This window comes from Ctenocephalides felis, unplaced genomic scaffold, assembly GCF_003426905.1.
Source record: "Ctenocephalides felis isolate EL2017-DRISC unplaced genomic scaffold, ASM342690v1 CF-g0.4_SCAFFOLD_01886, whole genome shotgun sequence".
In the NCBI taxonomy this organism is placed as follows: domain Eukaryota; kingdom Metazoa; phylum Arthropoda; class Insecta; order Siphonaptera; family Pulicidae; genus Ctenocephalides; species Ctenocephalides felis.
The window spans coordinates 6,861,929-6,886,319 of record NW_020538040.1 but is presented as its reverse complement, the minus strand read 5'-3'; the positions used below and the strand labels follow the sequence as shown (position 1 = coordinate 6,886,319).

The 24,391-nt window shown below is 27.9% G+C and overlaps 1 protein-coding gene across 10 annotated transcripts in view; it reads left to right on the top strand.

Annotated features, from left to right (window-relative positions):
* The first annotated feature begins 2,141 nt into the window (after positions 1-2,141).
* LOC113375662 (protein phosphatase 1 regulatory subunit 12C) overlaps positions 2,142-24,391 on the top strand; it is a 173,164-nt gene continuing 150,914 nt past the window's right edge. For all 10 annotated transcript variants that reach the window (XM_026615597.1, XM_026615596.1, XM_026615595.1 and 7 more), the window contains exon 1: positions 2,142-2,532. In XM_026615597.1, coding sequence (XP_026471382.1) covers positions 2,284-2,532 — 249 coding nt within the window. In that variant the 5' untranslated portion in view covers positions 2,142-2,283. The remainder of the gene's footprint in view (positions 2,533-24,391) is intronic.

The following is a 24,391-nucleotide window of genomic DNA, read 5'->3' as shown; positions in this document are numbered from 1 at the left end:
AGCAATTGTTTTTTGCAATTGGACGATTACAAAAACTTACCCTATGAGAAGTTAAAAAATGCCATTTAGCGGCCAAAAATGAATATTAGACATACGAGTATGTACATCTTATCAGATATTTTATAAAAATTTTAATAACAAGTACAAATTTTGTGTACATTGATATGGGTTCCGTACCAATGTTTATACGTTAGAAGACTACGCAGCGCTTACGCGCTTAGATAATTTGACTCTAAATCAGCTATGCAGTGCGATTGCTTCAAAAATTTTCCAAATTTAAAAAAAAAATCAAAATATAAGAAAAAAAAATTCAAAAAGGTCAGATTTTTTCAAAAATTTCTAAATTGTTTAAATAGATGTTTATTTTAATAATTTAGTTTTCGGTACGGAAAGTTCCAGCAATTTGCCTTAAGGCACGATGCCATGCACCACTAGTTTGTTACAATTTTGTTGGGTTTCATACCAAGATCTTTAATTTTTAAAGTTCACTCATCAAAACAAATTCGAACAAATTTCAAAATTTTCAGAAACATTTTTTTCAAAATTTTCAAAAACATACAAAGTTTTATACTTCATATATGAATTTTAAATTTACAATTCAGTTTAAAAACGTATATATTTTAAAGGGTCCGCCATATAACTTTTTTTTTATTGGTAGGAATTTAGAATTTTTGACAGCCATTAAAAAGTTAGATTTCGAAAATTCAATGAAATTATTTTCGATTATTAACCAGAAGGTTTGCACTTTCAAATAGAAAAGATTTGAATTGAGAAAATATTCAGTAGTTTATATATAGCATTTTCAAAAAAAAAGTTATCTGACGGGCCCTATATATACGTTATTGTAATCGTAAGAAATATATCCTCAGATTGATTCATTCAGCATCTCTTAATGTAAACATTTTTAAGTGTTTTGAGCGATAAAATCGTCACTGTATATTTAATGAACGATAAAATATATTGTAATTATAATCATCTCTTTGAAAATATTTAAAACTATTGTAATTAATCATTAATCAATATCTATTGAATATTAATTTTTTTGCTCCAATTACGCTCGAATTTGCTTAAGGGGCACAACTAGTGTAACCTACTAGTGTAAACTAGTGTAGTGATTTTTGGGAATTTATATTAAAAAAAAAACTACTTTATCAATCATTTCAAAATTTTAGGAATATATATATATATATATATATATATATATATATATATACATGTTTTAAGAACACGTAGTAAAATTTTTGAAGAAACAAATTAAGTATTTTAAAAGTTATCGTCGATCTCCAACGGCGCGACAAAAAAAGGCTCTTCACTGCTGTAGTGATTCCGGCCTTTTACGTGGATGAAATTAAAAAAAAAAAATCACGTTAAACTAAATAATATTGTCTGTAAAATGAACTACGATAAAGAAAAAAAATAAAAAATTGACCAAATAAAGGCGTTTTTTTTTAAAAAAAAAAGTCGAATTTTACCAAAAATTTTGGTCGTTTTTGGACTGGCAAAATTCGATTTTTGATCCGATAAAAAAATCGTTAGTTTATTTTACGGAGAACTTTATATAGAACATGTAAAAAAAATTTGATAGTGATCGTATCATTTGTTTTTGAGTAATCGCTGCAGCAAATTCGGAATTTTTAAAGGTATAATCTATCGAAATATGGGAAATTAAAAATTCGATTTTTTGAAAATTTCACACTAGTTGTGCCCCTTAAGGCACGATACCATACACCACTAGTTTATTATCTAATTAAACACCAGAAGACAAGTAAATTACATATACCTTTTGCTTAATTCACAACACTTAAATGATATCAATATTTAAGATAGTCAACTGATTTATAAGATCAAGTTTTTTTCTGATCCGAATAATTTAAATCAAGAATCTTTGCAGACACATCATTAGTTTTCAATCATTCAAACCAATCACGTTTTCCCGCCTGTCAAATTTCTTCTTCGAATCGCTTGAAGTTGGTGCGAGTTGCGCAATCTGTCAGCTGTCAAGTGTCTGCTGTCAGTCGTGTCACGTTGCGTTGCGAGTTGCGCGCTGTTGGTGCGCTAGTTCCGCTCGCTCTCGCCTATCGTCTCTCTGCTCTCTCGAAGAAACATCTCACTCACAATCAGTTCAGTCAGTCCGAGTCCGAGTCCGAGTGTGTTTTTAATCGGTAACATCTCCCAAAAAGTTAAGTGTCTCCTTTTATCACCATTATCATTTACCTGTGTACGAAACTATTACCGTCGATCGTATGGGGTGTATCGTTGTTAAGTGTTTTTAGTGTCGTTTAAATGTCGCTCGAGGCCCGTTCGAGTTCGGCCCTGTTCAAAAGGGCCGAGCAGCTGAAACGATGGGAGGAATCCGAGACGAACAGGGAGCCCCCCGTCCCCAAACACAACTCCCGACGTATAAAATTCTCCTCCGGCTGCGTCTTTTTGGCAGCGTGCGCGGCCGGCGATAAGGACGAGGTGCTCAAAATGCTCGACCAGGGGGCCGACATCGACACGGCCAATGTTGACGGACTCACAGCCCTTCACCAGGTAGTAATGGACATAGGACACAGGATAAAGATTATTTTGTTATGTATTTTATATACCACCTGTGGATAAGTGAATAAAATTCGTGGAGTTTGACGGCGCCTTCAAAATGGCCGTGGGGACGTACAGCTGGGATTGTACAGAAACGTGCACATTCGCCGGGTTAAATATAGATTTGGTTTCGAGTCGTTCGTTCGTCTTTATTTGTGTAGTCGTCTTTTACGCGCGGACATCAATTTCATACTCTTTTTGACATATTAATCGACACCATCTTAGGGACCCCATCCTCAAAGGGGTTAACCAACCAATTTTGATAATAATCAACAGTTTAATTAAACTTTAATTAAAATCCTGTTTCATAAATAAATTCCATTATCAACGCATACGCAATGTTTTGTTTTGTGTTAAATAATTTGGTTCGCATAAACTGTCAGTTGTCTTGTTGGCGTCAACTTGACAGTTGCTAAAACATGGATGTTTATTATGAGATAATATTATTTAACTTTCTTAGTCTTCTGGTTATAAATTCAATCTCAACCTTATTTTTACTTCATAAGCTAACATATATAGCACTCTACGCATTCATGTTATTTAACATTCGACGAATTTTATTTTACAAATTTTTGTTCATTTTGAGGTTAGGTATTCTTTTATATCCAGTACAATTGTCATTATACACAACTTTTATGGACCCTTAATAATTATGTTTTGCATATTTTTCGTACCCATATTATTATTTTATTTTATTTAGGTTATTATGATTATTCAATATAAACTCAAGAATATCACATAAACAATTTTTATTGTATAATTCTAGTAACTGCCTGTTTGTTGCTATACATATCAAATACAACTTTACTCAAGATAAAATATTGCTTGAATGATTATTTTATGCCAGAATAATTATCAAGACTATACAAATACTAAACTAATTTTGTTTGAAACATCTATATTACTTGTAAAGTAATATTAATTCTATAATAGGAATGGTACATAATTAAAAACACAATTATTGTAAATTTTTTAAAATTTTCAATATTTTTAATGATTACAATTAAATTTCAATAAAGCCCCAATATAGTAACCCTTCAGAATTTTTAAGAAACTGTATTCGACTGTAGAAACACAAGTTTTTGATTATTCGATGAACTAGATTTATAAATTCAATATGATTGTGTAAAGATTTAATTTAAATGATTCTAAGATTTGGAAATAGTTATAGGTTAGTTCTTAAAATTAACTTTGTTTGTGTCTTTTGTTTACAAAATTAGTCTCTGCTTATTTTTGATCTCATGACCTAATAAACATAAAGCATTTATTATTTTGTTCTATATTTGACAAATTTTATTTTGATCATTTTTAATTCATTTTTATTTCTGAGGTTTTTTTTATATATCCTACAATATTAATTTATTTATTTATCAAATTTCATTATCAAGTCAAATTCAGTGAAATCAATATTACATAGACAAATTTTCATTGTTTAATTTTAGTAATTGACTCTTAGTTGCTTTGAGCAATCAACTTATTTTTTTTATTTTAGATTTTATTGTGTTAACTCCAGTAACATAAAATTAAGTTAAACAAGAATCAAATGTTTGAAAGATTCTTTTCTACCCCAAAATTTAAATTAAACTAAAAACAGTTATTGCAGTTTATTACGGATTCTTAAACATAAAATTCTTCGAAATAAAATTTTCGAAATTTTTAAGGAACTCCTTTATTAATATCTCAATTATACGATGAAAGTGTATAATTGATTAACAAAATTTATAAACACTTAATGATTTGGCTATGTTTTAATTGAGATTTGAAAAGTTTATTTGAGGATGATTTGAGTCTATTTTATGATATTTCTTAATTACTATTTAACTTTCTTTCAAGTATTTTGATCACAAAGTTAGTCTTATACTAGTTTTTAACCTCATAAGCTAACACATATGGAACTTTACATTTTCTTCATTTTATTTGAAATATTTTTGTTCATTTTGAGGTTAGGTATTTCTGAGTTTTTTTTTATATATCCTGCAATATTTGTTTTATTAATAATTTTTACATAAACACGTTTCATGAAATATATAAAACAACATGAATAATTTACTACTTTTTTCACACATATTTTATATATCATATATTTATATACTATATAATTACTTTACTTTTGATTAGTCTATTTTCAATTTAATTTTTTATGATTATTCACTATATGATGTTACGATTATTCAATATTAATTTAATTAATGATATTACATAGATACATTTTGTCATATGAACTTAGTGACTAATTTTTGTTGCTTCGAGTTAACTTCAGTATTTGCTCCATTTTTATTAAACACAACTTTACTATCAATGAAATATTGTCTGAAGAGTATATGATTGCAATTTAATTGATTTTATAGTTATTTTGTAGACAAATTTTAATCGAAAAAGATTTTTTACTGACTTTTTGTTGCATCGAATATCTGTTGTTAACCTGATACAACCCGAAGACTTATTTTGCTTGCAGGAGTTCAATTCATTTTAAAGGTTTTCCGAATAACTTATAAAATTCTAAATTTTAATTAAAAGAAATTTATATTTAGCTGTAAATATACAAATTTAAACTACATGAATGATATACTAATTTTTTGCTATTTGAACTTTTATAATTTGTCATAATTCCCTTAATATTTTCATGTTTTGTCGATGTGCATTTTTTTTTTTGTTTATTGTTTATAGCAAACTATACACAGTACATTCAGCTACTTTACTTCTATATATTATTTGACAGCGTGAGAAGCAATTTAACTGATTATTAATCAATATTAATTTAATTATCAATATTACACATAGACAATTGTTTATCGTATTAACTTAGTAATTGACTTTTTATTTCATCGAGTTAACTTGAATATTCCTGTACTTATCGATAACAAATATATCCACAATAAAATATTGTTTGAGTGAGTTTAAGCAGTCTAAAAAATTGATTTTATATGAATCATACATGTCATACATAATTGAAAACATTTAGCAAAATACTCAAAATATTCTAAAAAATTGAAATGATCTAAAGAAAAATTTTAATTATTGCAACAGGAGATCTCGAGAACACTATTCGACTCTAAGTACACAAATTTGCAATTATTCGATGAAAATACATGAGCAATTAACTAATTCATATAAACACTTCATATGATTTTGTTTTATCGTGTTTCTAAATACATACATGCAATTTTGACTGAAAAGATATAATGTTTGACCGATTTTGGAAATTGCATCATAGATGATTCGAATATAGTGAAAGAATTTTTTTTTAATTATTATTTAACTTTTTTTGAGTCTTCTTACTCATGAGAATTTGAACTCATACATATTTTTCAGATCACAAGCTAATAAATTTCTAAATAAATTATTTCTGTTTCACAAAATCCAAGTCTAGCATACCAATTTCAAATAATATTCTTAATAAAATTGACTAATTTAACAGATTACGATAAATTATAATTATTTTAACAAAATACCCCCAGAGGTATGACTTAGGCAGTGGCACGACTTGAGCAACCCTACATAATTATCGAAATTTTTTGATATGGTATTTTTATATACTTTTTTCAACAAATATAAATCAGATCATCATTGCACTTTGCTGTTATTCTCTCAGGTTTCAAACTTCTGTTTATTTCTTCTCATGAATGTTTAAATCTATTTACAATTATTTTAATGTTCTCCATTGTCTTTTTCCAAATGTTTATTTTGCATTAATTAGTTAATGCATAGGTGTTGTTGTTCTTAATGATGTTGATGTTGATTGTGTTGAGTTTAGTAGATTGACAAGTGCATTAGTATAGAAATTAAAATTGATGGATACAACATTATTTAAAATGACAAATAATGCAATTGTTACGAATTGCACTTGGTTGAACTAGGAAACTGTTCAGTAATATATTGTATTGATAAATGTGATATTTGAATCAGCACATAAAGGTGTTTTGAAAATAAACTCATAGAGATGCACATTGCAATTCTTTGTTTTGTTGTTTTTTTTTACATTTGTATGAATTAAGTTCATTTCCGGGTAAAGTTCTTCTGATATTGGTTCAAATTCAATTAAAATAAGATATATTTCAATATATGAAATATCTGCAACATAATCGTGGAATGATACATAAGTCGTCTATTACACTTCTTCATTAGATATTTTATAAAATAGAGAAAGAGTGTAGTTTTGTGAGATACTTTTTTCATTGGTATTATGAAAAGGCATATGAAAATTTTATAAGCTGATACAATTTTTAAAAAACGTGTAGAAATCCTCCAGTAAGTTAATTTTTAGTTAAAGCCAACATTTTTTGAGTGTTGATATTAGTAACTCATTTGGATGATATTCAATTTTTTTTACACTAGAGTACTGCTACATATCTTAAATGTTGTTTGTGTTTCCGTTTCATTATATTTTGGTGATTAATTTTGGAACTAAAAGTTACTATATTTCCTTTGTCTCAATCCACAACAAATTTGTAAAATTGATTCCCATTTAAATTGTTTCTTTGTTTTTTTATAGGTCAGATCTCAGACGATTAGTGCTCAAGTTAGTTGAGATAGTTATCAAGTTGAATTTATTGTTTACTCTATAGGAAACTCTAGGAAAATATAATAAGGAAACTATAGGAAATTAAGGAGTGTTGAATGAGATATCTAGGAAAATTGATGTTCAAGTATTTCTCTAATAGGAAGAGCATTATTAAATTTACCCATTCTGGTTGAAACTCCTACATTGTGGTGAAATTGAGTTCCAAGAAGTCTCCCCAATATTTAATCATTAGAAAACTGATTATTAACTTTAATAAAGATTGGACATATATGTATACAATCATGTATGGTACAACAATGCTTCAGAAAGAATAAGATGAATTTTTATGTTATGGAATTTTTGAGCCTTCGAAGCATATTTGGAATGGATTTTTAGATTCTTGTCACTTTGAAAGAACCTTGTCACGAATTTTCCAAATAATTTCTTGGGCAAATGCCAATATATAAGATAAAATGCATATATAATAGTTCATTATTTTTCAAGTGGTTCAAAAATGATGGGATCAATATTTAAGGCTAACAATCGAAGCATATTTGTCATGGATTTCTACTAAAATTGGAACCTTTGGTAGATTCTTGTCTCGAATCATCCAAATAATTAAACTTTGGGCAAATAACAATATAGTATAGGATGCACATATAATACTTCATTATTATTCAAATAGTTCAGAAAGATAGGATCAATATTTAGGGCTATTAATCCAAGCATATTTGCCATGGATTTCTATTGAAATTGTATCAATTTGTAGATTCTTGTCACAAATCTTTCAAACAATAAATCTCTTGGCAAATAATATAGTATAATATAAGATGCACATATAATACTTCCGATTTTTGAAATAGTTCAGAAAAAATAGGATAATTTTTTAGGATTGAAAGTGTTGATCGATCAAAGCTAGTTTGGGGCATGAACTTCCACTAACATTGGAACCTTTGGAAGATTATTGCCTGGAATCTTCTAAACAATAAGTTCTTTAGTAAATTACAATATATACAATCATTTATAATACAAATACTTCAGAAAACCTTAGATTGATCTTTAGGCTTTTGAAGGTTTGATCGATCGAAGAAAATTTGTCATGAATTTCTATTAAACGTGGAACCTTTATTAGACTTTTGTCATAAATCGTTTGGTAAATAACAATATAGTGTGTGTACTATTAGTTGCACATATAATCCTTTATAATTCTTCAAGGGAATCTCAAAATTTGAAATTGATTTCTAGGGCTTGGAAGTTTGATCCATCGAAGAATATTAGGAATGGATTTCTATTAAAATGAGGGACTTTTTGTGGGATCTGTTTGGCTCGAACAAGATTTAGGGATTAGATAGACTGATAGAAATTTTAAAATAGTTAGAAGTATTTAAGTAAAGATATGAATGAAGAACATCAGTGGTACAAACAACTCTTGTCGAAGGAAATATCTTGACAAATCAGATTCACTGAAATATCCTGCTCGACTATTGATAAAGAATTTGGGAATATAAATTTCTTTGTATAAATATATAATAAATTAAATTTGGATGCTTTAATGATTTTCAATCATCAGCCTATGTAATAAATTTGATGACACTTTATATAATACTTTACAATTATAATACAATTTAAAGATAATTTGAAGAGTTGTTGATTTTGGCATTGATATAAATTTTACATCTAGAATTATTTATTAACTTCCCGTAGGGTAAGTTAAAGTAATCGTCCAAAAATCGAAATCAAAAATTTTTACATTTCTCGACGTTTTGAAGGTTTTTGAACATTTTGGCATACTTCAGAAAAAATGGATGTGTGTGTGTGTGTGTGTGTGTGTGTGTGTGTGTTTTGTATGTCCGCTTTTTTTCGTCCACGTTTTCGGGCGCACGGATCAACCGATTTGAATGGTTTAAAAAACATTCGATTCCTATTGATAGGGAGATGTGCTGATTAGTTTTTGGCAAAGGCAGGTCCAGCCGTTACGGAGATATGGAGCAAAGAGTGCAAAAAATTGAAAGCGAGTTTTTGAGAGAACGGAACAACCGATTTGAATGGTTTAAAAAACATTCGATTCCTATTAATAGGGAGATGTGCTGATTAGTTTTTGGCAAAGGTAGGCCCAGAGGTTTCGGAGATACAGAGCTAAATTTAAAAAAATGGCAGTTTTTGAGAGAACTAAGCGTCCGATTAAAATGATTCAAAGAACTTTCTGCTTGTTTCAACAAAATAATTGATTTTGGAAAAAAAAATTTTTGTTTTAATTTTTTTTTCAAAAATTTTTTTTTGTAATTTTGGACTAAAAATTCAAAAAATCACCCAGGCTAAGCACAGTCTAAGCGCCACTCTGGTACAAATGCTTACGCAAGTGCGTTTAGACTGTTTGTGTACTGGAGCACTTTTCCAATTTTGTGAAAATTATTGAAAAATGTGAAAATGCCGCCAATCTGAGCACAGTATAAGTGAAAATGTCGCACAGAATTATTTGCAAATGCGTTTAGACTGTGACTATGCAGGAGCACTTTTTCAATTTTGTGTAAATTTGGCAACTTTTTTTTTTTTTTGAATTTGATTCGAAATGAAATGACGATTGTTAATGTTCTGGAGATGATAAATTGATTTATTTATAATTAACTTTCCATAGGGTAAGTAATCGCAAAAAAATCGAAAATGAAAATTTTTATATATCTTCACGTTTCAGAGGTTTCTGAATATGTTGGCATACCTTGGAGAAAATTGATGTATGTGTGTGTGTGTGTGTGTGCGTGCATGTGTGTGTGTTCGGATACAAATTTTCGTCGACGATTTCGGGAACACGGATGAAGCAATTTGAATAATTCAAAAAACATTCGATTCGTATTGATAAGGAGACGTGCTGATTAGTTTTTGTCAAAGGCAGGTCTAGCCGTTCCGAAGATATGGGGCAAAAAGGGCCAAAAACGGTAACTCAGTTTTTAAGAGAACGGAGCGTCCGATTTGTATAGTTCAAAAAACATTTTACTTGTATTAACAAGATGAAGATTTGATCAAATTTTCATGAAGATAGGTCTAGCGGTTTCGGAGATCTAGTAAAAAAAACTAAAAAAAAAATAACATATGGCGGTCAACAATAATCATTAGACATTAGACATATGCATATCAAATTATCAGATATTTTATTGAGATTTTAACAATAAGTATAAGTTTTGTTTACATTCCTATGGGTTCCGTACTAATGTTTTTCCGTTAGACAGCGACGCGGCGCTTACGCGCTTTATTTTTTGTCTCTATGCAGTTAAAGAAGTACGATTGCTTTGAAAAAAAGTTCAGATCTTCCAAAATATGTCAAAATGAAGATAACATTTTTTCCAGAAAAAATTTTTATAAAAAAAATTGTTTAAAAATTTTTTTTAAAAAAAATTTTTTTTTCAAAAAAAAGTAATTTTTCGTCCAATTTAAAATTTCCAAAAAATCTTATTTTTTCGAAGTAAAATTTTTTCAAAAATGTTAATCGTTTTTAAAAAAATAATAATTTTTGGCACGGGAAGTTCCAGCAATTTGCCTTAAGGCACGATGCCTTAATTGCCTTAAGACAGAATTTCACTTACAGCTAGTTATTTAATTCTTGTTCTAAAGAAATCTAAAATATTACATGTAGAACTATCAACTCTTACTTATAGGAATTTCTCAATAAATCTGATATACTTAAATAAAACTCCGTTTGAATATTGATTGGATATTGATAGAATAGATTCGAGTTTTGTTTATAAAACTTTGTGATTACCGTTTTACTTTTTTTTATTGAAGTAAAACTTCTTTAGGCGCGATATGGGTGTAAAAATTTTTAGGCGCGACACGGGTGTAAATCCGTACAAATGCAACGAAAATGCCAACGTGTAGTTGAACACTACGACGCCGTAAGCGCTGATGTCGCGAGTATCCACTCCCGTCATGTCATGCGTAAGTCGAGCGCTAAACCCTATATGAACTTGCATTAATTGAATCACGTTTTTTATGTTATGTCCTCATGGAATAAGACTTTTCTTAGAGAATAAATGTGTCATGGAATATAATAAATTTATACTGAATCTCGTTGAAGACAAAATAATATCTACTGCCACGGATATTTATGTAGGTTGCCATGCGACAGATCAACAATCATACATTCGTCAGCAGTTTCACAAAAATCGGTTATTGATACCGGGGGTTTGCCGTATGAAATAATTTTAGTTCTGAATAAATTTTACATAATAACAACTAATATCGATGTAAGTGATGGCTTAGCTAATGGTTGTGTAGGAAAATTAGTGTACATAGAACGTGGCGATAATGATGAACTTCTACGTTTATGGTTTGAATTTCCCGGTAAGATAGGTTACAAAATTAGGAAGAAAGCTTCACATCATATTCAAACTCTTAATATCAGTAGGACAGCTGTGCCGATGCTCAGGAGATCTTATTATTATTGATGTTATATGATTATTAAAAGATGATTTTTAAAATTCAAATATGATGTTTTTTTTATTTTTATCTTAATTGCCTACTCATACAATATTAAAAGTTTTACTTCAATCGCGTGTGATCCTTACGCGCACTCTTTTTTTTAAATATCTGCTTTGAAATAAAGAATTAATTTTATACACATGTAATAAATTAAATTTGAATGTGCTTTTAAATTTGAATCAGTAGATTATGTAAAATTGATGACATTTTTAGATAATACTTTTATTTATCAATGAACATATTAATGTAATCTTGTTTCATAAAAATCCGGGCAAATTATATATATAAATACGTATTATAAATCACTCACAAAGTATGATTTTATGTAAAAATTTGGATATTTTACTCTAGATCAGAATGTAAAAAATCCATACAGAAAATTTTGAAGTATATATGAAATAACATTTGCAAAATATAAAATTTAATAGTATAGAGTGGACTGAATTTTTGGACAAAGTTATCAGGCTTGAAGACTTAAACAAGTACATTTGAAAACATATCAAGAAATTTTAAATCATTTATAACCATATTGGCGAAATAAATACAATACGGATTAAATCACAATATAAACTTTTTAAACCCGCTTTTTCTTCATTTTGTGTAAAATTTATTTTATACAAAATATTTATTTTATTTTATACATAAGGAATTTCATAAACAAAAGCAACGACATTACAACCCTTTGTGTTACAGTTGATTTTATCTTCTGATAGATATGTTAAAAGCAAATTCAAAAAAATATATTACTGTATATTAGTGTATATAGTTTATATTTTATATGTTCGATAGGTCAAAAATAGAGATGTAAATTGAGTTATTTTTATATCGAGTGCAATTAGATTTTACAATCCACCTTTTACAACTTTGCCAAGGTAAAGTTTTGACTTTTATTACGGCAATGACACAATTGCCATCGACATTACTATTTTGGGTCGATAAAGGAATTCAGACTATTTTATGATTAATATCAAAATATTTTTATTGATTTATTGATATAAAAATACATTCAATATTTTGGTATAAAATATTAAGGGTGTAATAATAATTAGTAGCAAACGGAATATATAATTAAGGAATTAATAAACATCAAACTAATGACTTTAGATTTAATTCTTTTTAAAAAAGGATTTTATTTTCAAATTAATGATAATTATTTTCTTATTTTTCTTGTTGTTTTGAAACTCTTGATGAACCTACATGTCTGGAATCTTATTCTTAATAAATTCTTGAACCTAAGACCTTTTGAGAATTAAATTGTTACATATAATTTTATATAAAGATTCATTTTGATTCATATGATTTTGTATTTGTATACATTCTATCAGTTTGAACTTTGCGGTGAACATTGTTGTTGATAATAATTTTTTTCTCGTGTGATAAATTACTGTTATGGTTTTCAATACATTGTGTATGTAATGTTTTTGATAAACGAAAAATATTATCTAGATTATAAATATTGTTTTTGGATCAATATAAACATTTTGACAAAAGATCATTTTTCTCTTCCTACTAAAAATTCTTGTTTTCTTCTTACGAAGAATGAATTTTTTGTTTCTATGAAGGATTAATTTTCTGTTTCTACGAAGGATGAATTTTATCTTTCGAAAGATGATTTTTTTTTTTCTTCTCATTGGTTGAATGATGAATTTTCTTTTCGGATGAATGATGGATTTTCTTTTTGTATGAAGGATGAATTTTCTCTTCGGATGAAGAATGAATTTTTTGTTTTTACGAAGGATGAATATTTTTTTCTGCGAAGGATGGATTTTCTCTTTGATTGAAGGATGAATTTCCTCTTTGGTTGAAAGATGAATTATCTTTACGGTCGAAGGATGAATTTTCTTTTTAGTTGTAATTTTTTTTTTGGCCAAATAATAAGTTTTTTTTAGCTGAGCAACAAACTCGTTTACAGATAAACGATTTTATTTGGGTTAATGATGAATAAATATTTTCAATTCTTCTTCAAATTATATATTTTTTCTTTGAAAGTTTGGTATATATATTTTTCTTCAAATGTATTTTTTTTTTTGATGAATGAATGCTATATTTTTTTTTCGATGAATGCATTATTTTTTCTAACGATCTATGGTAAATTTTCTCTTTAGAAGATTAGTATATGATTTCTATTGATGAATGATATATATTTTTTATCGATGAATGCAATTTTGTCTCTTGAGATGGACAGTACATTTTCTTTATCGATGAATGGTATATCTTCATTATCGGTGAATGGTGCATTTTTTCTATCTATAAATGGTATATTTTCTATTCCAATAAACGGAATAAACAGATTGGATTTTTTTTCTTCTTTTTGATTAAAAAGAAGAAAAAATCTTCATTTTTAAATAAATTATAAAACTTTTTTTTTGAATAAATTATATATTAACTCCTAAAATAAATCATAAATCTTTGGTTAAATTAAAATAATAAAACTCTGTTCTGAATAGAATAAATTATAAATATTCATTTTTGAACTTAAAAATCCTCATTTTAAAATAAATCATAAATTTTCTTTATGAATAAATTTTAAATAAATTTTATGAATAAATTATAAAACATCTCTTTCAATAATTTATATATATATATATATATATATATATACATGGTCTGTTCAAAAAGTACCCGGAATTACTAATAATTAAATTTCGCGGGTCTGGAGTGTCTGATTGTCAAAATTTTTTTTTTATTGTGTTGGTATACATGCCCCTAAAGTATGATGAAATTTTCAGCTATATTCACTGTTTACTTTGTCTGTGGTAGTCGCTAAGGGTTCGACGTGTTTTTCTGAGCTCGGCGATTTTTACAATGGAAGAATTGAAAAAGTCAAAGAATTTGTATTAAATTTTGCGTAAAAAATGAAATAAAGTGTTGCAAAGTGCAAAAATTCACCAGATATGGCTCCGTGTGACTTTTTCCTATTCCCAAAGTTGAAGAGACCCATGAAAGGACGGCGGTTTTCCTCGATTGAAGAAAATCGCTGAGAGTGCTCAAGGACATATCAAAAAGTGAATATCAAGGGTGCTTCGAAAATTGGAAAAAACGCTGGCATAAGTGTATTATATCTGGGGGGGACTACTTTGAAGGGGACCACATTAATGTAGACGAATAAATAAATATTTTTTTGAAAAAACGAAAATTACGAAAACTTTTTGAACAGACCTCGTATATATATATATATATATATATATATATATATATATATATATATATTAATATTTATCTACTTGAATAAATTATAAATCTTCTTTTTTGAAAATATTATGGAACTTCATTTTTGAATAAATTATAAAAATCTAAATATTTGTTTCGAATAAGTTATGTTTCTTTAGGAATTAATTATAAATCCTTATTTTTGAATAAATTATAAATCTATATTCCTTGAATAAATTACAAATCTTCGTTATAAATAAATCAAATCTTTTTTTCTAATAAATTGTAAATATTTTATTTTAATGAATTAAATATCGTCAATTTTTTAAAAATTGCAAATGTTTAAGAATAAACTATAAATCTTTTAAAATGCAGAATTGAGTAAGCTGAAAAGGAATTTTCATTAATTATTTTGTGATCTTTAAGTATTCTATTAATATAAACGAAGTACGTATATGGCAAATTTATTTTTAATTCCAATATATGTAACAGTTTTATAATCTTTTTATTTGAAACTCATTTTCATATAGACTTAAAAATTTATAACATTAATTAAATTCAGTTAAATTAATTAAGTGTCCATGTATGAACAGATAATGGCCATTGTGCCAAATTACATGGTCAATAAAACAATAAAAAAAGTTCAGATAATTTAGTTCCAGTAACATTTTTCTTTTCATTTTTTTTATATCAGCTCCTATTCCATTATGGAATTTCAGCAAATTTTTGGCAATTCATTGATTTTTCAAGAATTTAATTCCAAGATTTTTTTACTGCAAAATGTCACCTATCCAACGAGCATTAATCTGAAATTTTGATGGAAGTTTGCTCGATACTTCACAAGAAATTTATCAATTCAGCCATCAACCGAAAAAAATAATGAATTTCTTTTTTCCCCAACCTATTATTTTTAGAAGACTTAATAATTTTTTTTTTAAATATTTCTTATCTTTTACCATTGTCACCGTTCTAAGGTCTTACATCATATTTCAATATAGTAATGTACGATAATAATTTGCTTTAGAGGTCATCATATGTTCATGGAGCGAGCACATTCCTCCTGTGATGCTAAATTATAGAATAGAGAACACAACATATATCGCGTGTCTCTGATCCATTATTACATAGATATTATACATACATGTGGAATGAAATACCTTCATTCCATCATTCCATCATTCCATCATTCCATATGGTGTGGTGTGGTATTTAATTATAGAACTCCTCGAATACTACTACTATCTTGATTGGAATAAAAAATTGGAACTACCCCTGTGGGGAAGGCTGATAGCGTTGATATGATGATATAGTTGAAAATTAGTTAGGAATTAGAAATTGGTGAAAATTATGTATTAGGTTGGCAACTAAGTAAGTGCAGATTTTTGTTATAAAATAAGCATTTTTTCATGCAATTAAATATCTTTATTCTGAAATGTATTATCCATTTTGATCAATAATTTTTATCATCTTTCAAGTAGCGTCTTCATCATTATTGATTTTTTTTTTTAATTCAAGGGGTTTCATCAAAATCGAAACTTTTAGTAATATGGTAAAAGGTCAGTACTATATGTATGGTAAATGGGACAAAATATCCCAACCCAGCTCTAATAATTTTTGCCAAGTGGCCAAAGATATATGTGATGTCAATAATCAAATTAATCACCGTTTTTCTCGATTTCACAATCCAATCCAAATTTTCAACTGTATTGTTCAACTTCATTAGTTGTATAATATAGGTTTAATAATAATAATTTATTATTTGGCAGATGCTAATACTTGAAAGTAGACAATTCTTTTTTAATCAACTTCAACTGGACGACCTGAGCGTTTTTCATCTTAGAGTGAAGAATCACCAGATTGAAATTTGGCAAACCAATTTTGATACTGTACTTTTTTAAGGAAAATGCCTGCTTTAGAGGCTTAAAAAAATTCGATTTTTTTTTGCAAAAATGTCTTTTAAAACTAACCAAAAATATTTCTTAAAATTTCAGAAACAAATTCAAATTATTAAGTTACAGAAGAAATAAACGAGCATTTATACGAGCGAAACGAAAACTTCAACGTGCAATTTCTTGGTTTTTCATTTATTCGATTTTAACTAATTCGCTGTATAGATAGGGAATCCTTAAAAAAAAAGTTACAATTAACCCACTTTCTAAACAATCTAAAGTGAAATTCTGTATGAAAAAACATGATTTTTTAAGTTGCAAAAAATTGTGTGAATTTCTCGGATTTTTCTGCATTTTTCAGTTTCAACTAGAATCTATAGATATCATTGAAAATTCAAATTAGTTCTGTTTTTTTTTTGTTTCGGATGGAAATTGTGACTTGCATCTTTCTCGCCAAATGGCACCTGCACGCTCGTGGCGCATCGGCAAAATAATTGTATCCGGCATATTATGACATTTATTTTAATGAAAAATTCTGAGAAGAATGTTGAAATTTATAACAATAAAACCTGAAAGTTTCGTTTTAATTAAATATTTATTTCCTTCCCTAAAAATTCCTCAAAAAGGCGATTTTTTGAAACATCTAAAATAGGCTCTCCCCTTAAGGCTTTGTCACCATAAATAGCGCAAAACTTTTCGCAAAATGCAAAATACGACAAAAATTTTGATTTGTTTTTGCATCTTTTAAGAAACTCAATGCGAAAACTACATTTACATTTTTATACATTTGGGCTATGTGTCAGCAAATCTAGAAATTTTAGATTCATTTATTTTTCAAATTTTGTTTGGTTTTCGTGAGAAAATCCGAGAAATTAAATAATTATTATAAGTAGTAAGTCTTTCCAATTTGTCTTTTCTACATGCTCAATTGACTAATTTTTTTATAATCGTCAGATTAATGAAAACAAATTCATTTACTTCATTTATTATTATGTTAATTTTATTTGAACTTGCAGTAAAAATGTTACTTCTAAATTTGTTGAGACTGAAATTTAAAAGAAGCGATAAAGACTTCAAAAAAATTTATGAATTTGAAAAAAATGATCATGGCATTTTAAAAAAATCCGACGAAAAATATTTAAAAATTTGAAGAAATCGTAAGACTTAAAAATAAAAGTGCGACGAAAAAATTGGACGAACATTTTTTTCATCAAATTCTATACAGATCAAATATTACTTTCATAATTAATTATTATTTTGTATTAGTAAAAATTGGTCAAACTCTTCGTTCGTCAGGAAATAATTTTTTTGCCATATTTTTACAAATATTCCAGACAGATATAAAATCATTTTAAGATATAACAGTTCTTCCATTATTTTTAAAATATTTTAGATTTAAAACTTTATATGGTAAAGATTTTTGTTATGTTATGGTTAGCCAAAAGTAAACTTAGGAACCAATTCTCGGGATAAAATAATTATGAGCACGAGTTGGTTGTCACAAACCTAACCTCAAAATGGTACAAACTTCAGAATATAACATCAGTACGACTTTACACTTGTATAATAAGTGCCTACGAATACGATTTGTTAATTCATTATTTTCAATTTGATTTTTATTATTTTCCAATTAAAACAATTCCTTTCGATTGCATAATAATTTCGTTGTTGGTGTTGAACACGAACACGAAATCGAAAATCCTTCTATTTATAACATTATTATTAAAACCATTGATGTGCGAGAGTTGGCACCAGCCGACATCATCTCGGTGCTTCTAAATCCGCACACATAATAAATTTCAAGTCTAATATTAGATTATATGTATTTCTTATGATATAATATGTTTAATAGAAGGAAGAGGATTTGCTAATAGTTTAAATCATTTATCAATCGACGAGCGGAAAGATTTGACAAATTGGACAGATCGATTAGCGATGGGAAGGAAATTTTATTTTATATATTCTTACCAAATGATCGAAAATGAGTTTTATTCAGGCATAATAGACCTTACACTACATGATAGAAGGGGATTGTGATGTCACTTGGTGAATAGCACGTGACATATGACATATCACATTTAATCAATCGGGAGTGTCCACGATTGTCGGCAACGCTCGTTCACTAAGTGTAAGGTCTAATAAATTAAGGTCTAAAGATTCAGGACTGTTGCCAATTCCGGACTTTCTGATTGTTCAAACCTACTTAAACATACTTCTTATGTGTCTAACATGATTTTTTGTAATATGGTCGTAGTAAGAACTTTGTAAGGCAAACTATTTTTGTTGAAATCAATTTCGGTGCTATTTAAAAATTTTAAATAATTTTTTACCTCCCAAGTTCTCATAAAATCATTTTGATATTTTAAAAATTTTCAATAACCATATTTATGAAAAAAAATTTATTACTCTGAAGATTTTCCCTTCATCCAATTAACTGGAGAATACATTAATTGGAATTAATCGGAGAATATACTCGTCATGCAGAATTAAGTGGCGGTTGACGAGTACATTCGTCATGCGAATAAATCGGTGGCGATTTGTCATTTGAATTGTAATTTTTGAAAAAAAAAAAAAAAAAAAAATGCTAAGTTGTTTATAAACGTTGTGGATTGTTTGAAAACCTTTTAGATGGTTTGAAAATATTGTAGACGATTTTGAAATGTAAATATTCTTGATGGTCTAAAAACTTTGTTCATGGTCTTGGAACTTTATTGATAGTCCTAACATGTTCTGGATGGCCTTAAAACTTTTGTGATAGTCTTAACATCTTTTGGATAGTCTCAAAATATTCTGGGTAGTTTGAAAACGTTAAAAATTGTCTGAAAACTTTCAAAGTTAGCTAAAAAGTGTAAATCTATTTGGAACAAAATGTAACATTAATGCAGATTTTTTTAAGAAATATGGAAAACAAACATAAATATTTCATATCTTAATTAGTTATCACAATTCATTCCTTTGTAAATGTTTAGAGAATTGAATATCTCTCCACTAATTTACTTGAACTAAAACTTCTTTAGGGGCGACTTGGATGTAAATCCGTACAAATGCAACGAAAGTGCGTTACGGCAGATAAGAGTCGAGTGCCAAAGATTCGTCATTCGCTCTCGATGATATCATTTCTATACGGGTCGATTGTGATAAGTACTCGCGTATGTGAATAGTGATCTGTCGTTGTGTGCGTACCGGCATCAACGTTGTATGCGTACTCATATCAACAATGAAATCGGCATAGATAAACATTTTAATGTTACATCGTAGTACAAATCTTGATTTAATGAAAAATGCCTGAATCAGAAGAATATTTTACTCTGTTCCTTGAAAATAATAACACAAATTAAAAATTTGTTCCGTGAACTAAACGTATGTTTATTGATTAGAAATTATTTTTATATTATCGTAGATTTCTATAAATTTTGGAAGTTATTAAAATCGAAAATATTTTTAGGCAAAACAGATATTACAGCTGTTCAAAGAATGAGACTATATCGCTACCGAAAAATTAAAAAAAAATTCGAGCATTCAATGAATGTATGTTAATTTTAGTTACATGAAGTTCTTCAAACACAATTATTACATGATGAGTGAAGTTGCAAAAACAATATTTGTTTAACATAATCAACTGTGTGAACGAGTATTATAGAAGTTATTAATCAGCAATTACTTCATTTCTCTAATGAAGATCCAAGTCCTAAATGCTAATTACAATGACAAACCGATCATGTCGTATTTGAAGTATAACTTTAATTACATTGTTTTAAAATATTTTACACATTTTTGCAATTTGACAATGCCAATCCTGTGATTGGACGCCCGGGTACACTTTAAAATAATTAAAATATGTAAAAAATAATAAAGCAATGTCAATAAGGTTTATTTTAAAGAAGCAAGAATGACTTATGAAGATTTTCTTCTTCCACGATAAATAAGATTTACAGTAGAACATTTTAAGTGTTTTGATTATTCGAATGCCTATCGATCAAATTAGTCCGGTTAATCGCGTTTCAACTGTATTTAATAATTATTAAGTTCTGTATTAAGAATTTTGTATTTATTTCATATATCCTTCGAACTTGGTCAATATAACTTCCGTAAAATATTTCCGCCTCTAAATTTCCACGGTGCGTCCAATTGTTCCGTTTGGCGCCAATAAAGAAAGAGCGTTTGCCTTTGCCGCCGCCGATTTCGTCGAATTCCTTCGCGTTTGCTTTGGAAAAGGTGAAAGAAGCTCGTCGTACGCGTGATTCGAATGATAAATAAGATACACTAACTATATAAGATATCGAAAACAAAACGATGGCACGGGGTACCGCAATAACACACAAAACAAAGAACAAACTCATGTTATACATTATTAAATCATACGGTATTTATAATACATACATATATACATATCATAACGTATAAATGTATACTAGCTGACCCGGCTAACGCTGTTTAGCCATGAGAAATATTTCTAGAAAAAAATTAGAATTTAAAATAACTAACTGATTGTGAATGTAGTAGCAAACGGTATATAAGTGAAAGGGGTAGCTAACACAAATTATATGGATGGTTTACCCACTGCAACGCATGCTACATGTATATACTGCAGTCAAATTAAAGCTAAAAAGCCGTCGGTTAGGAATAATTCGCATAGAGGTGAATTTTGGTACAGATGTTAAATAGGCCATTACAAATGAAATATTATAAGTCCCCATCGATCCAATATCTGCAATTTTTTTTATTCAAGGTCAAAGGTGCAAAATACTAGTTTTCCCTATTTTCCGCCGAAACCGTAAGAAATTTTAAAAAATTATGTGAGATAGGTTTATTTATTATAAAATTCTCTATTAAATTCTTATTATTAATTTTTTTCGTTAGAATCGCCGTTTCTGAGATATTGCCGTTTGAAAAGTTGAAAAATTTATTTTCTTCTTAATATGCAGCTTTTAAACGTCATCAAATGTGTAATATAAGTAAAAAATAAGAGTCCGTTGGTTTTTGTTTAAATAGTATAAGTTCAATGAAATTTTTAATAAACTAGTTGGTTTGGTATTTAGCCTTGAGGCAAATTATATGAACTTCCCGATATGTGTAAATAATCGACTTGATCAAAAAAATGTGTAAATAATATACTTCATCAATCCTAGTTTTAAAAAAAACGATAATAATTTTAGCAAAGTTTGACGAATTTTTAAAATTAAACTACTTGTTGTAAGGCCGTAATATTACAGTAAGTTCTATAAGACCATGATGTATATCGCCAAAAAAAGTTCCATGAAAATCGGCTTAATTTTTTTTTTCAACAGTTAATTACAAGATTTTTACCTAAAATTAATCAGCATCATTCCCAAATGATATCTTTCGAACAGTTTTTGATTTTTCAAAATCGGTTCGGTAGGATGAGCTCAAATGTGGACGAAAAGTTCAACACTTTTTTTCAAATTACGAAGAAACGGCTTGGCAGATCGTTGCACAAAACTGACAAACGATAGTCCTCACCGAAATACATCAAATGGCTTTTAAATTTCTAAAATCGGTTCAGGCGTTTTTGAGAAAACGTCGATCAAAAGTCTAATTTTGACAAATGCCAAAAAGACCATACTGATTTTTGCAAACTTTGACGAATTTTTAAAGCTGAACCAGTTGTCGTAGGGCCGTAATATTTTAGTATGACCTAGAAAACTATGGTATCCTTCGTCAAAAAAATAATCATAAAAATCGTCAAATTTTTTTTTTAAAAACTTTATTACAGGAAAACGGCCCGGCCGATCTTTACCAAAAACTAATCAGCACGATTCCCAACCAATATCTATCGAACGGTTTTTGAATTTTCAGAATCGATTCAGAATTGCGGGCTAAAACGTGGACGAAAAATTTTTCACTTTTCTGCAATTTACAAAGAAACGGCCCGGCCGATCACCGCACAAAACTCAGAGACGATAGTCCTCATCGAGATACATACATCAAATGGCTTTTAAATTTTTGAAATCGGTCCAACCGTTTTGGAGAAAACGTCGATTTACGGCAAAAAATCTGTTCACACACACACACACACACACACACACACACACACACACATACTTTTTCCAAATTTGGTCTCATTCGATTCAGAATGGCTCGAAACGTCGAGAAAACATAAAATTAGCGATTCGGATTTTTTGATGAAAACAAACTTTTCCTTCGGGAAGTTAATAAAGTAATAATAATTTTAAATAAGTTTCTATTTAACGGCGGTTCGAATTGATCAAAAATAATTTTTCAATCAATATTTTTTTATTGATAGATCTTGATGGACGCTGATTGAATTGTAAAAGCGTTTGTCTGGGAATTAATATCAATAAAAGTAATTGAATGGCCGCAATAAAAATTATTTTTAACCATTTGTAATAATTCGGTCTAAATGGTTCCAACATCTAAACAATTTTTAGACTATTTCACACTAAATTCCTTGGAAAATATGATTATATTTTGCTAATTTTTTACTATGTTTTTAGATTAGAATTAGAAATGAATTCTGCAAATGTAATTGAAAACAGAAATAAATTTGCAACATAGGCATTGTCTATCGTATTTAATTTTAATAATGTGAGTAACATCATAAAATTTGTTTTTAAAATTTTACTAATAATTTTCGTCTATTTTTTAGTTTTTTGTTTCAGAAGTTTTACTTGAAAAAATATCAAAATACTTACAATAGACTGAATATGATGGTTTCAGTAAGCATTTTATCTGAAACATTCAACTGTTAATGAAGAATTTATAAAGCTTCTTATTAAGAAATTTATATAATATGTTAAGAAATTATGTATTTTATTTTTTGAAATTATTAATAAAATAAACTATTTTATTTATTTAATGATTCTAAAAACTTTAGCTTTTTAACATAAATTTTCATAATTCGTTTTGAAAATAAACTTTTGAACATACAGTAGTTATTAATTACACATAATGATATCATTTTTTTGTTAATCCAATATTGCCAAAATGAATTTTTTTTGCCGATTTCAAATTTATGTTAATTTAAAACTTATTAAAGATACTAAGTGGACTACAAAAAATTACCATTATTTATGTAATTTTAGTTTCTTTATATTTTGCTAAAAATATTGTGGCTTAAGCGGTACATTTTTTTTGTAATTTTTGATGTTTTTTTTTTTAAAAATTTTCAGAAGTGTTCATAAACAAATTCCTAGTTTGTTCACTATCTTTCTTTCCATCGATTTCAAAATCTTTGGTGCCAGTTTAGAATTTTCTTATCGTGTTCATAAAGTTGTGTTTTAATACACGAATGCTTTCTTAATATCTAAAAGCACTCAAATTTTAATTTCATCGACAGATTAAAAAGTCGTAAAATTTTTTTACTATTCATACAACACACGTACGTTATGGGCACTCACAAAGTCCGGTTTTTTAAACCATCAGAGATTTTTTTTTATTATTAATTCGATGGAAAGATATTTGTAGTGAATTTCGGAAAATTCATAAAATTTTCTGTAAAATTAAATACTGAATGTAAATAAAAGGCAAATTAATTGTTTTTCGTAGTAAAGCTAAAATTAGTTCAATAGTTTTGTGTATTTTTTGGTAATCGATGCGAATTAATCGATTAACGCGAAAATAGTTGCTTTGAAATTTAAACATTCTACAAATGAACAAAAATACAAACTTTTTGAATTTTTTTTAATCATTAATATTTTCAACGTTTGAATGTAGAAATTCTTTAGAAGGTTTATGAAGTTATGTTCTTAACGATTTTTTAAAAAATATAAAAAAATTGATTACTCTTCTAAAGAAATTTGAGTTTCTGAGAATTTAA